Source organism: Eurosta solidaginis, chromosome 4, assembly GCF_040869045.1.
Source record: "Eurosta solidaginis isolate ZX-2024a chromosome 4, ASM4086904v1, whole genome shotgun sequence".
Classification (NCBI taxonomy): domain Eukaryota; kingdom Metazoa; phylum Arthropoda; class Insecta; order Diptera; family Tephritidae; genus Eurosta; species Eurosta solidaginis.
This window is the reverse complement of record NC_090322.1, coordinates 127973417-127991917: the sequence shown is the minus strand read 5'-3', so window position 1 is coordinate 127991917 and position 18501 is coordinate 127973417. Positions and strand designations below refer to the sequence as shown.

The following is an 18501-nucleotide window of genomic DNA, read 5'->3' as shown; positions in this document are numbered from 1 at the left end:
AACTGACGCAAAAAATACTACCGAACCGGACATGGCCGGTTACTAACGCTGAAAATCAAATTCAAAAAAAAACCGCTGAAAAAGTTAAATAAAAGGAGGGAAATAAACAAAAAGGGCCGAATATACAGAGGGGCGCCGCGGGTGTTGTTGCGACGCCCGGTGCTTAGTCCCACCCTCAAATAACCATGGCCACCGACGCACCTAATTTTCCGGTGGCCCCTTACCTGTTGGCCCTAAGTGCCTCCTAAAAAAAATTGAATGCCAGCATTCCCATTTCAATTACAAAATTTATTTATAATTCATCTTTTTTTGTGTTTCGCTATTAACTACATTAACAACACCAAAAAAAATAGTATATAGTACGGGTGGAATTAGGCAAAATGAAAATTGTATATATATATATAATCATGAATAATTAAATTAACAAGGAAAAATTTCCAAATTGTTATTTGGTTGTACGTACTATTAAATGTTTCTTAGTAGTATTGTTTATTCAAATTTCAGGCTTATAATTACTGTGGCATTAGGATGCAACAAGGCTTAGTTGTACTATGAATTCCTCTTCATATACTATACGTACATACGTAACTTGGAAAAGAAAAAAAAATATAAATACGTGGAGGGGGTTCGGATGTAAAAATGAAATTTGTGCAGCAGGCCTACTCACATTCAAGTTTATCGCAATCCCTAATTAAATTCCGCTCCAAAAAAACAATGCGAACGCTCAAATGTCGGTCAATTATCTTGGTTAGATATAAGGTATGGTATATAAAAAGAAATTCAGACATAGGTACATAGTACATTTGTATGCATACCTAGATATGAACAAACAAGCACATAACTAATTTAAACTAATACTTATGACCCCTTTTCTTTTCTTATTGATTTGGTTCTGTGGGTCATACACTTCACCTTTCATTAGTTATGTCTTTGTCGTGCGTAGTGCTAAGAATGCAGCAGCAAGTTAAATGAATGTATATTTAATATGTATATAAAAAAAATGAAAATAATTGGGCCAACATTCTGTTATTTGTAGGCGTTATTTAATGTCTTCTCTTGTTTTAATTTGCATGAACATTCTTACATATCAATGCAACATTTATGTACAAGTATGTATGTGTGTGCATATGTTTTTTTTTGAGTACATGCAACGTACATCAACTAATTTCATCATTATGTAATTGGTAGTTATGTTTTCCTTTGTTGGTTTTATAAATCCTGTAAAAGTCCCTTACAGGTACACATTTGTATGTATGATTCTTTGTAATAGTGCTTGTTTTAGCTGAGTATCAATACTTCATAAAATATATACACATATGTACATAGGCGCATACTAAAACATTGTTCGATTCGTTATCTGAAAAACTTTTTGCTAAGTTTCGTTTATGCGTTTTCTCTTTTTTTTTTTTTTGTTTATACAATTATTGCCGCTTTGGCGCTTTTTATGTCGACTCATGTATATGCGTCATTATATGCGATTAATGCTTAATTTGTAATTTTGTTACATAACTAAATAACTAGTTTCTAACTACGTTGGCAGCGACTCACCCGGTATGCTGGTACTTAGTTAGCCGGTAAGAGGCTGTAGTGTGGGCTTCTGCCGGCGTGCTTCCTGATGATGTCGTTGTTCTTGTTGTTGCTGGTGAGGTGATTGCGCCGTTGTTGCTGCAGGGCTGTAGTTGTTGTCGAATCTGGTAGTTGTCGGCGCTATTGTTGCAGCACTGTAATTGCGGCCCTGCTGTTGTTGTTGTAACTGGTGGCTTCTGTAAGTCTGGTGGTGGTTGCGCGTGTGTTTGGCGGAGTCCCGTAGTAGTTGCGCGCGTGGTTGGCGCGGTCGAAGGGGGTAGCGCCCTTTTGCGGTGATAGAGCGTGAATTTTGCGCTTGTGGTGGTAGCGCGCCAGTGCTTGGGTGGCAGTTGTTGGTGCTTTATGGTAGCATGCGGCCTTAGCGCGCGGTAGTGGTGCTGTTGGTGGCGGTTGGTGGCGCTTGAGGTTCCCGATTTTTAAGTGTGGTGGAAAACCCTTTTCTTTGTCTTTCTATTGTTGTTGTTGCCTCTCGACTTTCGCAAATTTTCTTACACCGCCCAAATTCACGTTGTTTAATATTCTCAAATGGAGCGCATGTACAGTATTTAAAATTTCCTGTTTTGGTTGCTGCTCTCCAGCCTTAGTGCATTTAAATTCATATTTCGACGAAACTATTAGCACTTTTGGCGTAAGGAATTTAGGTGCCTTGAGCTGATGGCAGTTTCACGTTTAGATATGGTTTTGTCTTTCAACCTCGATGCAACCATCTACGCCCATAGTTATTTCCACGTTGCTCATTCGCTGGTATTACCTTGGTTGTGCAAGCTAATCTCACCAATTATAGCCGCCTGCCCACAACCGATCCCAACGCTAGTGGCAACCAAAAATTTTCCAACTTCACAAAAATAAGGTTAGGATCTTCCAACCAAATTTTTCCGCCACAGCTAAAAAAACGTGCTGGTTTCTTTTCTTTCTTTCCGCAACTGATCCAAAAACGTGCTGGCTTCTTTTTCTTTTTTCTCGTGATGGCCGCGCTGTCTGTTCCCTTCTTTTCGATATTTTTCTTTCTATCGCCCCTTTCACCACATCGCTAGGTGTGTTCGCGTGAACACGCTCCCAAGGGGATCATGGCCGTAGACCGCAGCAGCAGACCGTAACAAAATTTCACGAATTCTGCTTCTCAATGATCCAGAGCATTCCCGTGAGAATTGAGCGTGAGCCGGAGCTGTAAAACTCACTGGAGGACGGCATAAGTGTGATATCTTCTACATAGACCAAAGAGGATAAATATAATAAGAGCCGTCACTCGTTATTTTTTTGGCATTTACTCGATGTAAACTGTGAGGTAGTCGCTACTTTTGTTTTATGAGGGACACTTTTGAATTGCCTTCCATTTATCCATGCGGTGTTGTTACTTTATGCAAACGTGCTTTTGGAAAGAGAATTAAATAATTAATTAAATACAGTCGTAAAAATAAACACAAATACCCCAGGAAAATGTATAGAAGACATTTATAAACATCTCACCCAAAAAAAAAGTAGCGACTACTTCACAGTTTACATCGAGTAAATGCCAAAAAAATAACGAGTGACGGCTCTTATTATATTTATCCTCTTTGCTTTTACATTGCTGTCGTGAAAAAGGTAACGCATGCGCTCTCTCAAAATAGTGTACGTGTGACTCGCTTTCTCGCTCTTACCTATTGTGTTTTCGACATTCCTTCTTGCTCGATGTTATTTACATTTTTAAGTTACTTCATCAGTTATGTTTTCGTTATCGCTAACCAAAACATATGCAACAACAACAACACGGGTAACTGGCCTATCGGTTACCCGTATCGGTTACCTTCTGTCAAATCGCTTTTTCCATGAATGAAACGCGTCCCTTATGTTCAGATAATGGCCCCTATTATGAGCATTATTCGATCTTCGCGGGCTATCGAACATCGAAAATCGAACTTGAAATTGGTATTATGACAACTCCTCCCTGTCGAAATTTTCGTTGTGTATCTAATTTTCAAGCGAATAGAAATTTGTTGTCGATGCTGTATCGAATAGAAAAAGAATTGTTTAAAATGTAAGTTTTTTGTATTTATGTTCTACTTTTTTACTACTTAGTAGTAATTTTAAACTATTTGAATTAATTTTATATAGGTCCAAGGTCATGAGTACAAAACAACAGCTTGAAAGACTAGTTTCAATTATGGAACAAAATCCCCATATAGCAAAGGAACTTGCACATTATAGAAATGCAACTTTGCTTGATGCAGCTCAGCCTCCTCGTAATTCAATTTTATCCATCTTTCACAAATAAAATTTTCCAAGACATTCAACACCTCTGATAGTACCACAGACACAGTCGGCTGGGCAAGTCCCAGTGCATTTTCGTTTCCAATGCTCAGTTGGTAGGATCCCTGAGCACAAAATCGGAGAACTGTTGCCAAAATTAAAAAATATTAGGAATATACTTGGCTCTTGTGCATTGCTGCAGCAGTTCATCTGTACTGGACAACAAGTCCATGAACGCTTCTTTGGATAGTCTGAAATTTTGAATAAATCTATAAACAAAACTTATAATTTCAACAATTTAACAACTTATTTAGAAAGCTACACTTACGTGGTGGAATTCATTTCCAAAGGATTTGAAGCATCTCACCCGTCTTCTACTTCTGGCTAGCTCCAGTAAGCTTTCCTCTTCATCTAACGAATCATCAAACCACAATTCCGTTGTAGTCATACTTTAATTTTTGAATTTAATAACTAGTTCTGCTTTTGTTTATTTATTTTATTTTATTTGACAGAGTATTGGAAATGTGCTATTGTGAACTTTTGAATTTATCGAAATTTACAATAACGCTTGCCTTCATCCAACGCGCGTCATAATACCGAATGAAAATTCGTTCGATCAGCTCTTTCGACTACAGTCGAAGATCGAATTTGTCTCATAATAGGGGCCAATATTTAATTATAAATAATTCATATATACAATGTTTTTTACAATTTAAATTATTCCCTTATTACTCTAGTGAACTTTACATATGTGTATATTGATATGTACAAGCTAATTAAGTACAATAACGTCTTAATAGCTGTGCCCTTTCTGAAACTTTCGAAGCTCAGTGATGATGCCCAATTTTTCATGCGCTGGTGGTGTTGTTCAACATCAGTTTGCAGAGCCATATGAGTTTTGTAGGGATAATACCGGAAGCCCCAATTCGTGCTATGAAAGTCGATTTACAGGAGATATTGATCCTTTGGTCTTGACCCTTTCCCATAGTATGCTTGTTAGCGCCTTATCTGTGGTACTAAAAAGGCGGGGGGATAGTTGTCGCAGTTTTCTTATAATTTGAGCAAATTTATGTTCTTCCTTCAGCTACAGCTGGAACATTTGGAGTATTGCTATGCGCACATCGTCAAAATCAAATTACCTAGGATGAGAAAGAAACTAATATCAGTAAGGATAGATTAAAGTTCTTAATATATTTAACCCGAAAAGTGTTCTATAAATAGGGCTCCACAATTAGCTCTTTTCTGAGAGGCCAAAGGCACAAGAGACTCAAGGAGATTTCAGATAACTAGAATCAGGGGTACCCGAAGATATTTAGCTGTTACATTCATAGAGAACACAACATTATAACAAGGGATAATTGATTGATGTTACGAAGGAAATTAGACGTGCTACAAAAACAAACAAATGCAGATGACTGTTTAATTCAACAACAACAACACCTGTTTAATTCATTATCCGAAGTTCTTGTATGGACGTGCAGTATGAGAAGTGCAAAGTACTGCTAAAACTGATTTCCCCGAGTAACCCGGGAACGAATTGATGTGACTACGCCTATCCTTCTTTAGCAGCATGGTCTAGAACCAGTTCCCTGTTGGACAGGAAAATAAACGTTTGGTTATCTCCAAGTTGATCATATGCTATTAGAGAATATACTCGTTTGCTGCATCCGACCAGTACATCCAACTTTCCCAGATTTTCTGGGCTCAGCAGGGGTATCCTCCTGAATGGTGCATTTGTTGCACGCTGCTACCTGGCCGCTCACCCAACAATACCAGGCCCGACGGAACTTGCCTTGGGACACCCAAGGTCACTCACGCTTCTCATGGCTCCAGCGGGTTAGGGGGCTTAGAGTATACCCGCGGTATGCATGCCTGCGTAAGAGGCGATTAATATACCAAATTGGTTAAGGGAGTTGTGTAGCGCAACCCGTTCAATGGGTTGCCAGCGCAATATATAGCTTCTCCAAACCCAATTGTCAACCTCACCTATCCGCGGCGAATCCTGTTTCACTAACAGACGAGGCTCTGGCGACCCCAAGCCCCTCATGGAACTTGGGGGTGGGGAGGGAGGGAATGGCATGAAGGTTTAATGTGGCCACATAAATCGTTCCCGAGATGGTCGGGCTAGCACCTTAATGGTGCTATGGTACCGGAGCGTACCGGATCTGTATCCGGCAAAGGACCATCACATCGATAACACTCCCCAAAGCCTTAGGGGAGCAACCTTATCGCTACAACCACAACAACAACAGGAGGAACGCACACTCCCTAGGGAAACGCGAGTAGTCACTCTAGCTCAACATCGAGCTGGATAACGTAACAGGTTAAACTCTTACCTATCCAGAATCAACCCCGACATGCAAAACATTGTCCTGCTCGCTATGTGTCCCCACAATGACACCAACCATCTCTTTAACTGTATTGTGGAACCAACGCCTCTAACAATCCTCTCATTATGGTCCAACCCTGTTGAAACAGAAAGTTTCCTTGGACTCCCGTTCGAGGACATTGATGACAATTTGTGATCGGTCGAACCAATTGGATGGGGCGAAGCACTGCTACAACAACAACAGCAGGCGGACAACCCGGAAAGAGAGGCAGCAACTGCATGACCCATCGATTCCGAGCAGTTCCTGGCAGTTGGCTCACTCAATAAATGCTCCTATTAGTAGAAGGGAGGGAAAAGAGAGAAGAACACTGGCGCAATATGCCAGGCCTGAGTCAATCTAAGTTACTATTAGGGGGTTACAGCACAACTCGATATAGGGCATTAATAGGCCTCTCGAAAGATAACCTAAGAATCCTAACGGCTATTCTTACAGGACACTGTAGACTGAACAGTCACATATAAAAGCTGGGTATAATATCGAACAACACATGCCGATTTTGTGATGGATCAGCAGACGGCGGACCATATCCTTCTAGAATGCGACGCAATTTCAAGACGTAGGGCTAAGTTTATGGGCTCACATGACCCGAGCATTCCCACATTTAATCCCTCAAGCCAAGAACACTGCTATGGAAGTCGACTAGGATGAGGTGCTGTGAAGGAGATGTGCAAGTCACTGTGCAATCCTCAATAATCTATCTATCTACGTTCCCGTAAGAAGCACCATTGAGGTACTAGCCCCACCATCTCCAGAACTATTGATAATGACTACATTAAACCTTCTAGGGATTGAATATTAATAATGACCGAAACGCGAAATTCTGCTAAAATATACCATTCTCCATGGAATGCTCGATATATAACTTTCCACGTTTTGAAACAGTGATGAAAAGAGCAAAATTTACTAAAATTTTAACTGGCTGTGGGTAATAAGGTGTTGATGTCCTCTCCTAACGCAATGTAATGACAACTGCCACGCAGGGAAAATGACAAAAATCTTGTAAATCTACTGATAATAATTAATTCCTCCCCTTCTATGCAGTTCTAACATACATGCATATGTATTTGGCTCTCCAAACGCTAATTAAAAAAATCAATTGGTATTTACATGAACTTCGAACTCTGTCGTATTTGCATTCTTTAGTTGATTATCAAGAAAAGCATGACAAATTATCACTAACAAATTCATACATGTTGTTTATATATTTAATATGGTAGACAATTTACTTACCCTTTCTGGTGCGATGATTGCTGGACAACCGGGCCTGACTAGACGCGATTTTTTTGCCTTAAGAGAGCGTGCTTAACGCGAACCATATCATGTTATGACACACCTTTGGTAATGCAAAGAATCAAAGAAATGTCTGCTTCTATTGCTTCTAGGATATCAGCAGCAGCTCCCGGTGGCACCAAATAAATAACAGTTGCATGCGGATCAGTTGCCTGTTTTGTTACGGCTACCTATTCAATTTTAATGCACATTACATTATCTACTATTGCAATTTTTAATCAATACAAATCAATATAAATTACCGAAGCAAATACTGGCAAACCAAGATGCGTAGTTCCACCCCTTTTTAGGGAAATACATCCAACCAGTTTGGTACCGCATTCCAAAGCATGTTGGTTGTGTAAAGTACCTTGTTTAGCGGTAAATAATTGGCAAATGGCACGTGAATCTGCATTTAATTGTAGGTTTCCTGTGGTTTTGGTATATTCTGAGCGGAATCGCACTCCGGCGGAGATGTTATCTATTATAATATAACATTTTTTTTTATTATTTAAAAATGTACATATGTATGAATGAAAAGCAGAAAGTAAATAATCACCCATATTATGAATTTTCATACGATAGACGATAAACGCTTGCTAGCGTATCGTAAAAAATTAGCTTTCATATTGCCAAGGCGAATCTAGTGAATTCGCCTTGCATATTGCGATTTCCACACGCCCGATAGATGTGCTATTGTGAATGACAGCAGAGTTTTGTTTACAATTTTTTGTGAATCTATACGGAACAGATAGCAAAACAAAACGTAAATACTAACAATTCATTTGTCTTGTACGTGAAAGTGGCAAAAGTTTTTAAAAGCTGTAATAATAAAATGTTTTATGCAACCTCTGTTACCTTTTATATAAACTCAAATGAACAAATTGACGAAACTTGCATAGTTGCCATAGAAAGAAGACAATTGAGAGATGCCTCTTTTGGATTATGTAGTAATTTTATATTTACTTTTATTTAAATTATTATATTAATTTGTTGTCTTTAAGACCAACTTTATAATTTTTGTAAAATGTATATTTTACAACTTATATTATATTCAATAATTATAAATAGAAAACGAGTAAATTAGAAAAAACAAAGTTCATAGACCGTATAGCCGACTATTTTAAAACCCATGACGGTTTATCATCAGCGATCCACACATTAAAGGCTTGACGTTTTAACGCATCAGGCCATCAATGCACTTTGCATATTTCTGAAGACAACAAATTAATATAATAATTAATTATTTACAGACCAATAAAACCAAAACATAACCTTTTATTTAAATAGTTCCCAACGTATCGTGGAAAAATTTATCAACGATAGCTAGCGGAGAAAATTGAACAGCTTATGCGATAGTTAGCGTATGGCAATACCACGATAAACGCTAACGATCGGGTTTCACACGCTAGAATTTATTTCATAATACGGTAGAACAGATTGCAAGCGTTTATCGTGTATCGTATGAGTTCATAATAGGGGTGAATGTTGTTGTTGTTGTAGCGATAACGACACTCCCCGTATCGACTTTGTTGGTCCTTTGCCGGATGCAGATCGGGTAGGTTCCGGGAACCATTAAAATTACTAGCCCTACCATATCGGGAGCGATTTAGTATGACATGAAACCTTCTAGGCCATCCCATCGATTCTATACAACTTAATATGGTAACGTGTGAATGATGACAAAGTGTGATCTCTTATCTGTCAACTGCCTGACAGGCTGTTCAATATGGCTACTTTTCAGCGTTTTGACAGGCTGTTCAATATGGCGGCGCCTATCTTCAGCGGGTGATAGAAAGAGATACAGAATGAGACAGCGATAGTCAAATACGAATCAGGTGATCCAATCACTTTGGAATTTTGACGTTTATGCAGAAGAGATCACACTTTGTCATCATTCACAATGACCCTTAATATTATTTTGGGCGAAGGCCGCCAACGCAAAGATGGTCTCTGCAACAAAATTTTTAATTTCCGTCACATTTCACAACTAAAATTAACTTAATATTATTTTGGGCGAAGGCCGCCAACGCAAAAAGGTGTTCTGTGCAACAAAATTTTTAATTTCCGTCACATGTAACAACTAAAAGCACAAGATATTTTTCGTTGTAAACAATGCTATTTTTTCTCCATTTCAAAGTTTCCCGGAATAATTAATGAAGTGTCATTTCGATGACAGCATGAAACGTCGATATGTTAGTGGAAAGCGAAAAAAGCTTTGAATGTGTGGGTGAACTAGTTACCTCCGTCTTGTAGGGAAGATAAATTGTATCTCGTTTTTAACCGAAACGAAAAGCTTTCGTTAACGTTAAAAACGTTAACAAAACGTGATACTTTATGTTTGAATTGTGCTGGCGATGCTATAGCCATGGTGAAGCCGTAAAGTGGTAACAGCGAGCGGACATACACACACAAACTCCATATAATTTGTTTGTGTAATTCGTTAGTGGTAATGTCAAAAATACTCTGAGAAATGTTCGTACTGTCAAAATTCGTGAGAAAAGTTGCAATCAGCTTGGCTAATGCTTTCACCTTTAATGACTCCGCCATCAATCAGCTTTGCCAGCATAGTTTGAAATTAATAAATCAACATAAACGATTTGATTTCGTTTTGATATGGCAGAAAACGAAGCAAAATCATTTCGTTAATTTGACGTTCTTAACGTTAATAAACGAAACGGAATTACTTTGTTTCGTTTATTAACGTTAATTATCGTAACGAAATGATATCGGTTCGTAGGTTAAGCATGCCTGCTGTCCATAGTGTACCTATACAAGTGTGTCAACTAAGCGATAAACGTCAAAACTACAAACAGCCTCGCTCACCTGATGCAAATCTCAAGTCTAGAGTTGCATAATGTATCCGGGCGCGATCTGCAAATCCTGCCAAAATTCAACATACAGGACTTCTTGAAGTTTTATATAAAAAATAAGTACGTTGAGTCAGTGAGGTCAGCTAACCCTGTTTTGCGATAACAGTCGCCAATTGGGAGCCCCAAGCGAGGTCAAATCTTCCTCCAACGGTCTCTCCCAACTCAGTGAAGGTCGCCCTCGACATCACGGATAGGACTATAAATCTTCCGGAGAACTTTTCTTTTTAATACTCCAAGAGCTATCTCATCTTTTCTCGACACCTTCCATGATTCCGAGCCAGGTATGATGAGCGACTTGTAGAGCGAGAATTTTGTTCGTCGAGAGAGGACTTTACTTTTCAATTGCCTAAAGAAGCACTTGTTGGCAAGAGTTATTGTCCGTTTGATTTCTAGGCTGAAATTGTTTTTGCTTTTAATGCTGCTTCCCAAATAGACGAAATCCTTCACAGTCTCGAATTTATATCCGTCAACAATGACGTGGCTACAAAGACCACGATGAGAGCAAGTACTTCGTCTTGTCCACATTACTGCAAGACCCACTTGTTTTGCTTCTTTATTTTATACCAACTCTTTGCGTCCATGTTTGAACAGCCCGGCGGGTATTCCGTCATTACTTGGCACCTTGTGATTTTTTAGCCGTGATATTGTCATTCTCACTTCGCCATAGTTGGATGCCGGACCGTGTTTTTCATCATCGGCGATCGGGGTATTGGGTTCGTCTTCCCCCACACTCTGTACGTCAGTTACCAGATCGCCATTATCGTTTCTACAGAAATCTGCTCCGGTCTTGAAATCATCTGTCATTAAAAGAACATGAAATATGTATGGTAAACCGAAAAAAATAATAATACTGTTTTTTCGCGATAAATATCCGGGGAGATAGAGCCCACTTTTCTTCCAGAATGTGGTATGCTAATAGGAGCATTAATTGGTCATCCTACACGTTTTAGGCCGACTCCATGTGCATCTGACAAGGCAGATAACTTTTTTGCTGAGAAACATTTCATGTCAAAAACGATTGTGTTTGCCAAGCCACCAAATCAATTTGATATTAGTTGTTAGCCCGCTTTCAAAAAGGAAGAAAAGTTATACTCCGAAAATTTAAGGTAACAGTTTTAAATACTCCGAACACTGGTAGCGAAATATGAGAAAAAATGTAATAAATAGAAACATTTCAAAAGCGCTACGTCATCAAACTTTTTTTTTCAAATTCGATTACAAATACAACAATTCCGGAATGCGCAATCTTTATTCGGTAATTGTTTACTTTAGCTGACAACTGCTAAAACTCGTCCAAAAATATCAGGAGAGGTGTCAAAAGACGCGCTTTGCACCCAGGATCTCGAATCCGAAGGCGGAAATTCAAAATTTTGTTTCGTTTCGGAGATATTTGCAAACAAAATTGAAAATTTTCATGTGGTTGTTGTTGTTTTGATGATTTTGTAGTGCCCACAAGAAAAACTGTGGGTAAAAGTGTTTTGCGCAGATATAGTTTTGGTCTCCAAACCGGTGTTGGACCCACCCAGGGTAATTTTTTATAAGCGCGGCCGAAGGCCGCCAATGCAAAAAGGTGTTCTGCGCAAAAATACTATGAATGCCACCCCCGGTTTCGGAGCGCTCCGGGGCCATTTTTCGGTTTTTTGGAAATAACTTTTGACGGATTCGTTGTCCTGGGATCAAAACGCGTCTTTTGACACCTGTCCCGATATTTTTGGTCGGGTTTTAGCAGTTGTGAGCTAAAGTAAACAATTACCCTTTACTCATTTGCTTATGGCTCAGCTCTACAACAACAACATACCTGTGTTCAGTTTGTCAAAATCTGCGTGTTGGTGCTGGGCAAATGGAATGGAGCGAAAACAAGACTTTGTAGTTCTTGTGTACTGTGTGAAAATAATGCGCTAAATTAGATTCAATTTTTGTTGATACGTTGAAAACAAGTTTCTGTCAGTTGAGTGGTAAAAAATTTGTTCTCTGAACGGCGAGTTCCCAAATAAAATAATTATCCTTAAATTTTAAGGAAAAGGACCGTTGTGGATAAGACAAGTGTGATATCTTCGACATCAAAATTACAAATAGAACCGATCACCTGACTTAAAGTGACTATCGTGGATTTATCCTGCATCTCTTTTTATCACCCGCTGAACATAGCCGACCCTATGCGCCGCCATATTGAACATCCTGTCAAAACCCGAAAAAATAGCAATCTTGAACATGTTGTTGTGGTTGTAGCGATAAAGTTCCGGTGACGAGCACCATTAAGGTACTAGCCCAACCATCTCGGGAACGATTAATATCACATTAAACCTTCGAGGCCATTCTGCCCCCATGCCCTAGTTCCCTGATTAACTTGGGGTCTCCAGAGCCTCTCCTGCTAAATATGTGTATGATATATTCATATTTGTAACAGGATTCCCCTTTCGTAGGTGAGGTTGACAAATGGGTTGAGGAAGCTTTAAAGATATAAAGCTTTGTATTGCGCTTATCAACCCCTGGAATCCCTACATTGCATCTGCTTTAAGGGCCAATTAAACTTCCTTAACCCTAACGTCATAGTCGTAACCATGCCCATATCCATAACCATCTCACATGTGATCGATTAATGGTGCCTTAACCCAAAAATCGTGAAAATTTCATAGAAATGAAGAAAACGCAAAAAAATACAAACATATTCCGCAAAAAATAAGTATCAGTCATAACGTATCCAAGGCAATGAATAAAATCTACAAAAAGTTATTAAATGTACCAACTCAAATATTTTTAAGTTATGGATATGGCGAGAAACCAAAAACCAATTGGTTGGCTATGGTATGGTTATGGCGTTAGCCACAAATCACCCACAGAAATTGCGCATTCACGAGTTCAAAATTGCTTCGTTCTGCGCATCTACGTCACACTTGACTGCTTAAGCGAATGAAAGAAAGAAAAAAATAAGAGCTAAAGGAAAATGACGTAAAAATTGCCCATAAAAAACAGCTGATCTTTTGTTTACATGCACAATGCGCAATCTTGTGTGTCTGATTTGCAGAGCTGTAAAAGTGTACAATCATTTGAAATTTTAAATCATTGATTTAAGAATGCTCTTTCTTCATTCTTTCATTCCTTGTGAGGGAATGTGGCTTAAAAGTCAACCCATACTTCATTCAGTAGTGGGAAAAAAAGAATGCACTCTTGAACTCTTCGAAGAAAGAATGAAGTAATTGAATGAAACACAACAATTTTTCAATACAGAATAAGCATTCAAATGAATGCAGCCTTTGCTGAGTGTACACAACCTTTTCTAGTACCAATCAATTATGAAAAATATCGTACAAGCACAAAACCCGCTCAAATTTCACATGGTTGTTTTTAATTAAAGCCACTTCAAAATATCAACACAAATATTTAGTTATGGACAGTGATGACCAGTTTTTTCGTTATTTAATTGGTAATAAAGCACCAAGAAGTTAATTGAAAAAGCATTTTTATTAAAATTATTCTAAAAATTTAATAAGGGCTGTACGCAGTTCAAAAGAAAAGTAAAAAATCCATATAAAATGAGAGATAAGAAAAGCTCAAGAAAAATTTCATTTGGCTAAATTTCTTACGCAGTACGCAGTTCTAAAGTAATTTCATAAATTTTCTAAAGTTTTTTTAAGAAACAGACGCCATGACAACTCTGTTTTGGCAAGAAAAAAATTACTTTGCATTTATTTCTTCAAGAAAAGTGACAGTTACTGCAGGACGTTCAAATATATTATTGCTTCATTTGAATATTTTAATACTAAAACATTTAAAAATGGAAAATATACGCCCCAGCCAGCAAAAGCGCCAAAAGCGTGCATTTAGCTTTTCTTCAGAAGAAAAGTTAAGTCTGATTGAGGAGGTAAAGGCTAGATCACGTATCTGGAATATCGGCGACCCCTTACATTCCAACAAAAACGCGGTGGAGCAGTCTTGGGAGCATATTGGTATCGTTCTATCAAAGCCTGGTAAGTGAATACAGCTTTTTTAGGTAATATCCATTAACACACGATTAAAATTTGTAGGTGAAGAATGCAAAGCAGCTTGGATCAGTTTGAGGGAGAGCTACATATATAGGGAAAAGGTGGCTCGGAAAGCTAAAAGCGGTAGTGAGGGGGGAGAACCGCTAAGTGAACCATCAGTAAGCGAAAGCGTAGATTGGGAGTTCGCTGCTGAAATGTCGTTTTTGCCAAATGTTTCGCAAAAAAGAAAGTAAGCAATATGAATTTTAAATTTATATACATATTTAATTATGTTAATTTCCAGAACGTTTACGTCATCCACTGATGCCGAAGCCGGAACACCTGATGCCCCTAGTACCCAATATGATTATGTAAGTTTATGTTTAGTACAATATGTTTTTGTTGAGGGAATCCAAAAAATCCAAAGAAAACTATACGTTCAATTATGAGTGGTGGCGGCCTCTAGTTTATCCCCCACAGGCCATTCTATAACATATGAATGTGCCCGCGGTAGGTATGCCTGACGTAAGAGGCGACTAAAATACCAGATTCAAGGAGTTGTGTAGCGCAACCCTTGCAGGTTGCCAGCGCAATATATAGTTTCTCCAAACCCAATTGTCAACCTCACCTATCCGTGGCGAATCCTGTTTCAGTAACACACGAGGCTCTGACGACCCCAAGCTCCTCGTGGGCCTGAAGATTTAATTGGCCCCTATAAATCGGTCCCGAGATGGTTGGGCTATCACCTTAATGGAGCTGCGTTACCGGAGCGTACCGGATCTGTATCCGGCAAAGGACCATCACATCGATAACACTCCCCAAAGCCTTCAGGAGCAACCTTATCGCTACAACAACAACAACCGTTTGCTTACACTAAGTAAGAGTTTCACCTTTGGATTTGCTCTCATTATCCAGCACATTTCTATTGACTTGTAGCAAAATGCATTGCAATCTCCTTTCACATTTATCTTTCACACAGGTTCCAACATCGACTTCACGCCCAGCACGCCAATCACAAAGCGAAGAGGTATGGAAGAAGTTTGACAGCCTTTTGCAACAACAACAAGATCTCATAAAGGGTAGGGAACAAACCGAGTCTGAATCGCCTTTCAAGCAGGTCTTTACAGGTTTTGAATATCTTCTTAAACAGCTTCCTAGGCCGGTAGCTGACGAAGCGTGCTGTGACTTCATGAACACATTATTGGAGAAGATAGCCCAGCAAGGACATAGATCGTCCCAAAAGTGAATGAACTTACTTTCTTTCTACTATATAAATAGAATGATTTAATTTATTGAAATACGCATATTATTACTGATTTAATTTTTATGTTTTTATTTATCATTGTCCAGCATTTTGATGATAATTTTTGAATGTTTCTTCTTTTCAATACAATTTGAATACTTCTATCGAAAAAAAAATTCTGAGCTTTCATACAGTTCAACAAAATAAATGATAATATAAGATTACTTTTAATAATCAACAACTGAAAATCATTTTTCGATCACTTTTTTAAATCGTTTTTGAATAACTTTGATGAATAAATTTTAAGATTTTATAAAAATGAACAAAAAGAATAATAAAACTTACTTACTTTTATTGATCAATAACTGAAAACAGTTTTTCAATGACAATTTGGAATAATTTTTGAATTTAATTTGTCTACCTTCTGTGATCAAAAATTTAAAATCATTTTTCAATCAACGTTCTTAATCTTTTCATACTACCTTTGTTGGCTAAATGATGAATTTTATATTTGTTAAAACTTAACTTCTCATTGAAAATCAAATTTTTCTTCATTCCTTCACATTTTTTCAATCATAAAATCCAAAAAAAAAATTACAAATATACAAAACACGTTTGTGGACTCATCCGGAAATTCTCATTAAAAAGGGTAGGTGAGTGTCGCAAGTTCTCAAAATCCGTCTCAAACCTCCCTTTTTGATTTCTCTCAAGGAGGTAAGGGCTTACACGGTACCTTGGTGCTTTGTGACGAACACAATGACTCTTCATTACTTCAGGGCCAGCCATTAAAATTCCTATGTTCAATGTTGTCATTAAATCTTCCCTGAAGCTAAATAAAAAGAAATATAAGTAAATAACGAAAATTCAGTTTTCTCGGAGACAATATTTGCTGCAAAATTTGATATTGGCGGAAACGAAATCCTGTTCACTAAATATTTTGAAATTTTGAAAAAGGTTCGTATGCACGTGATAATGTTTTTTTTTTTGGGAGTTTAGGGGTTATTTATCTGAAGAGCGACTGTCGCTCGCCCTGAGGGAACAATTTATCAAGAGCCTGATGGTACAAAAATTGGTAGCTTATTCACGTATGTTGTGCACATTTACGCACAAGTAATATTGTTTGGTGTACTTCAATAACGTATCCAATATACGAATTTTGTTTTATATTGTTTTCAGCAACTTTTTTTTGCCACCATTTGTACAAAGTACAACAACTTAATTACAACAGATAAACTAACATATTTTTGGCAAATTGTGTCACCCTTGATCGAGGCTATCAGAGAGCGCTTTAAAAACTTATTTGCACTTCAAGAAGACGTTGATGAAGCCATAACTGCATTAGCTTTATGCCCAGACGTAAAGCTCCAATGGGTACATGAACTGGATCCTATATATGGAGACGCAAAGGTTTCAGAATTGAGCGAGAGGGTCAGAAGTATTCTTTCGATGGAGTGCCGAAATGAAATTGTCGCAACTAGTTCCTTAAACAATAGACCACAATTTTTCGATTTTGTAAACAGAAGTAATTAAAATTTTAGTTTAATCATATATCACATTATATATTTTAAGGTTTTCCAAAAATCATAGATGAAGCTGTTGCATCCGAAAGTTTGATAATCAATAAAGCCGAAAATGAATATTCCAATTATATTGCAGATCCCAGCACTAATAAAGGATTGCTTTATAAGTATCCAGAGCTGAAAAAGTGCTTTATGAAATTTAATACTCCTTTGCCCTCATCAGCATCAGTAGAGAGATCCATCGCCGTGGATCCCTTTCTGACGAAAATTTTGTAAAGCTTCTCTTAATGAAAGTTAATTCTTTTTAATATGGTTTTGCTGTTGATATATTCTAAACTTTGTTAATTTTTTAGAAGCGTTATAACAACTTTAATATTATATACCCCTACACTTACCTGAAATATTTGATGACGTGTTTAAATTTCGGGCGATTTTCTCTTTTTTATCATAATTAAATGGTTTTCATTGTGATACCTCAATCAACATTTACAAAATTGAGTATCTTTTATACAAATACATATTTTGCTTAGTACAGGAACCATCGTCATAGATTAGATTGATACGAATCTTTTGCTTACGCTCTCATATTTTCGCTCTCACGAGGGATTTATCTTCTAGTTGTTGCTGGCAACAATCACAGATAAATCCCTCGCGCCAGCTGAAGCGGTTGCCAGAACAAAAAATGTGCCAGCCAAAACGAAAAACGTGCCAAAAATTTTGGTAAACTTTAGTTTGACCTACAACTGTAGAATAGCGTTCAAAAATTATGGGAAAAAGGATAAAAATACTTCTTTTAGAGTAAGTATTATTAGTTCGAAGGCGGATTGTAAATATTATTTCCCATTCAAAAGTTATCACTAAAAATAAGTTTTGTAAATATGAACTCCCGATGCAACCAGTCCATTTTGATCACAGAACCTGGAGCGCCAGACATGTAGGATAAGCCTTATCCATTAAATAATGTTAACTATTATATCATAGGTCCGATTTACTAAAATTTCAAAAGAATATATGGTTTTCACTACGAGTTAAATGCGTTACAATATTTGACTAATTAATTTAATCGAAATATAAATTTTACTTAGATTTGTTTATATTTAACTCTAACTAGTCGTATTATTGTAAAATAACTTTAAGGAAATAAATATTTTACGACTATCATTTTATTAAATGATTGAAACTATAATCGCCGAAATGTATGTCAAAAATCCCCATTTTCAGATCTATTCATTTTTGTTTGGAGTGGCATCATTGACAAATGTTATAAAAAATGTGCATTTTGACAGCGCTCTCTCGAAACAAAGAGTTGCAAATTCATTCATCTATGCCATCGTCTCACCACAATGGCACAGCGTACATGAACTGTCAAAAATACACACATGTTCATGGAAACGAACATGATGGGACGCTAAACGGAACATACGCCGT

The 18501-nt window shown here is 37.6% G+C and overlaps 1 protein-coding gene and 1 long non-coding RNA gene across 3 annotated transcripts; one reads left to right on the top strand and one right to left on the bottom strand.

Annotated features, from left to right (window-relative positions):
• Positions 1–3359: 3359 nt before the first annotated feature.
• LOC137250316 (uncharacterized) lies at positions 3360–17620 on the bottom strand. The gene is made up of 5 exons (XR_010952900.1): positions 17469–17620; positions 15201–16382; positions 7739–7956; positions 7437–7666; positions 3360–4955 (listed from the first exon to the last, which is right to left on the bottom strand). It is a non-coding gene; the product is annotated as an uncharacterized lncRNA (long non-coding RNA).
• LOC137250315 (uncharacterized) lies at positions 8652–16016 on the top strand. 2 transcript variants are annotated; one of them, XM_067782898.1, is made up of 5 exons: positions 8652–14316; positions 14374–14560; positions 14615–14681; positions 15290–15389; positions 15461–16016. In XM_067782898.1, exons 1-5 carry the CDS (start codon positions 13995–13997, stop codon positions 15466–15468), a joined length of 684 nt encoding a protein of 227 aa, XP_067638999.1. In that variant the 5' UTR covers positions 8652–13994; the 3' UTR covers positions 15469–16016. The 2 variants fall into 2 exon arrangements, with proteins under 2 accessions (XP_067638999.1, XP_067638998.1); XM_067782897.1 differs by having other exon boundaries at positions 15290–16016.
• Positions 17621–18501: the final 881 nt, after the last annotated feature.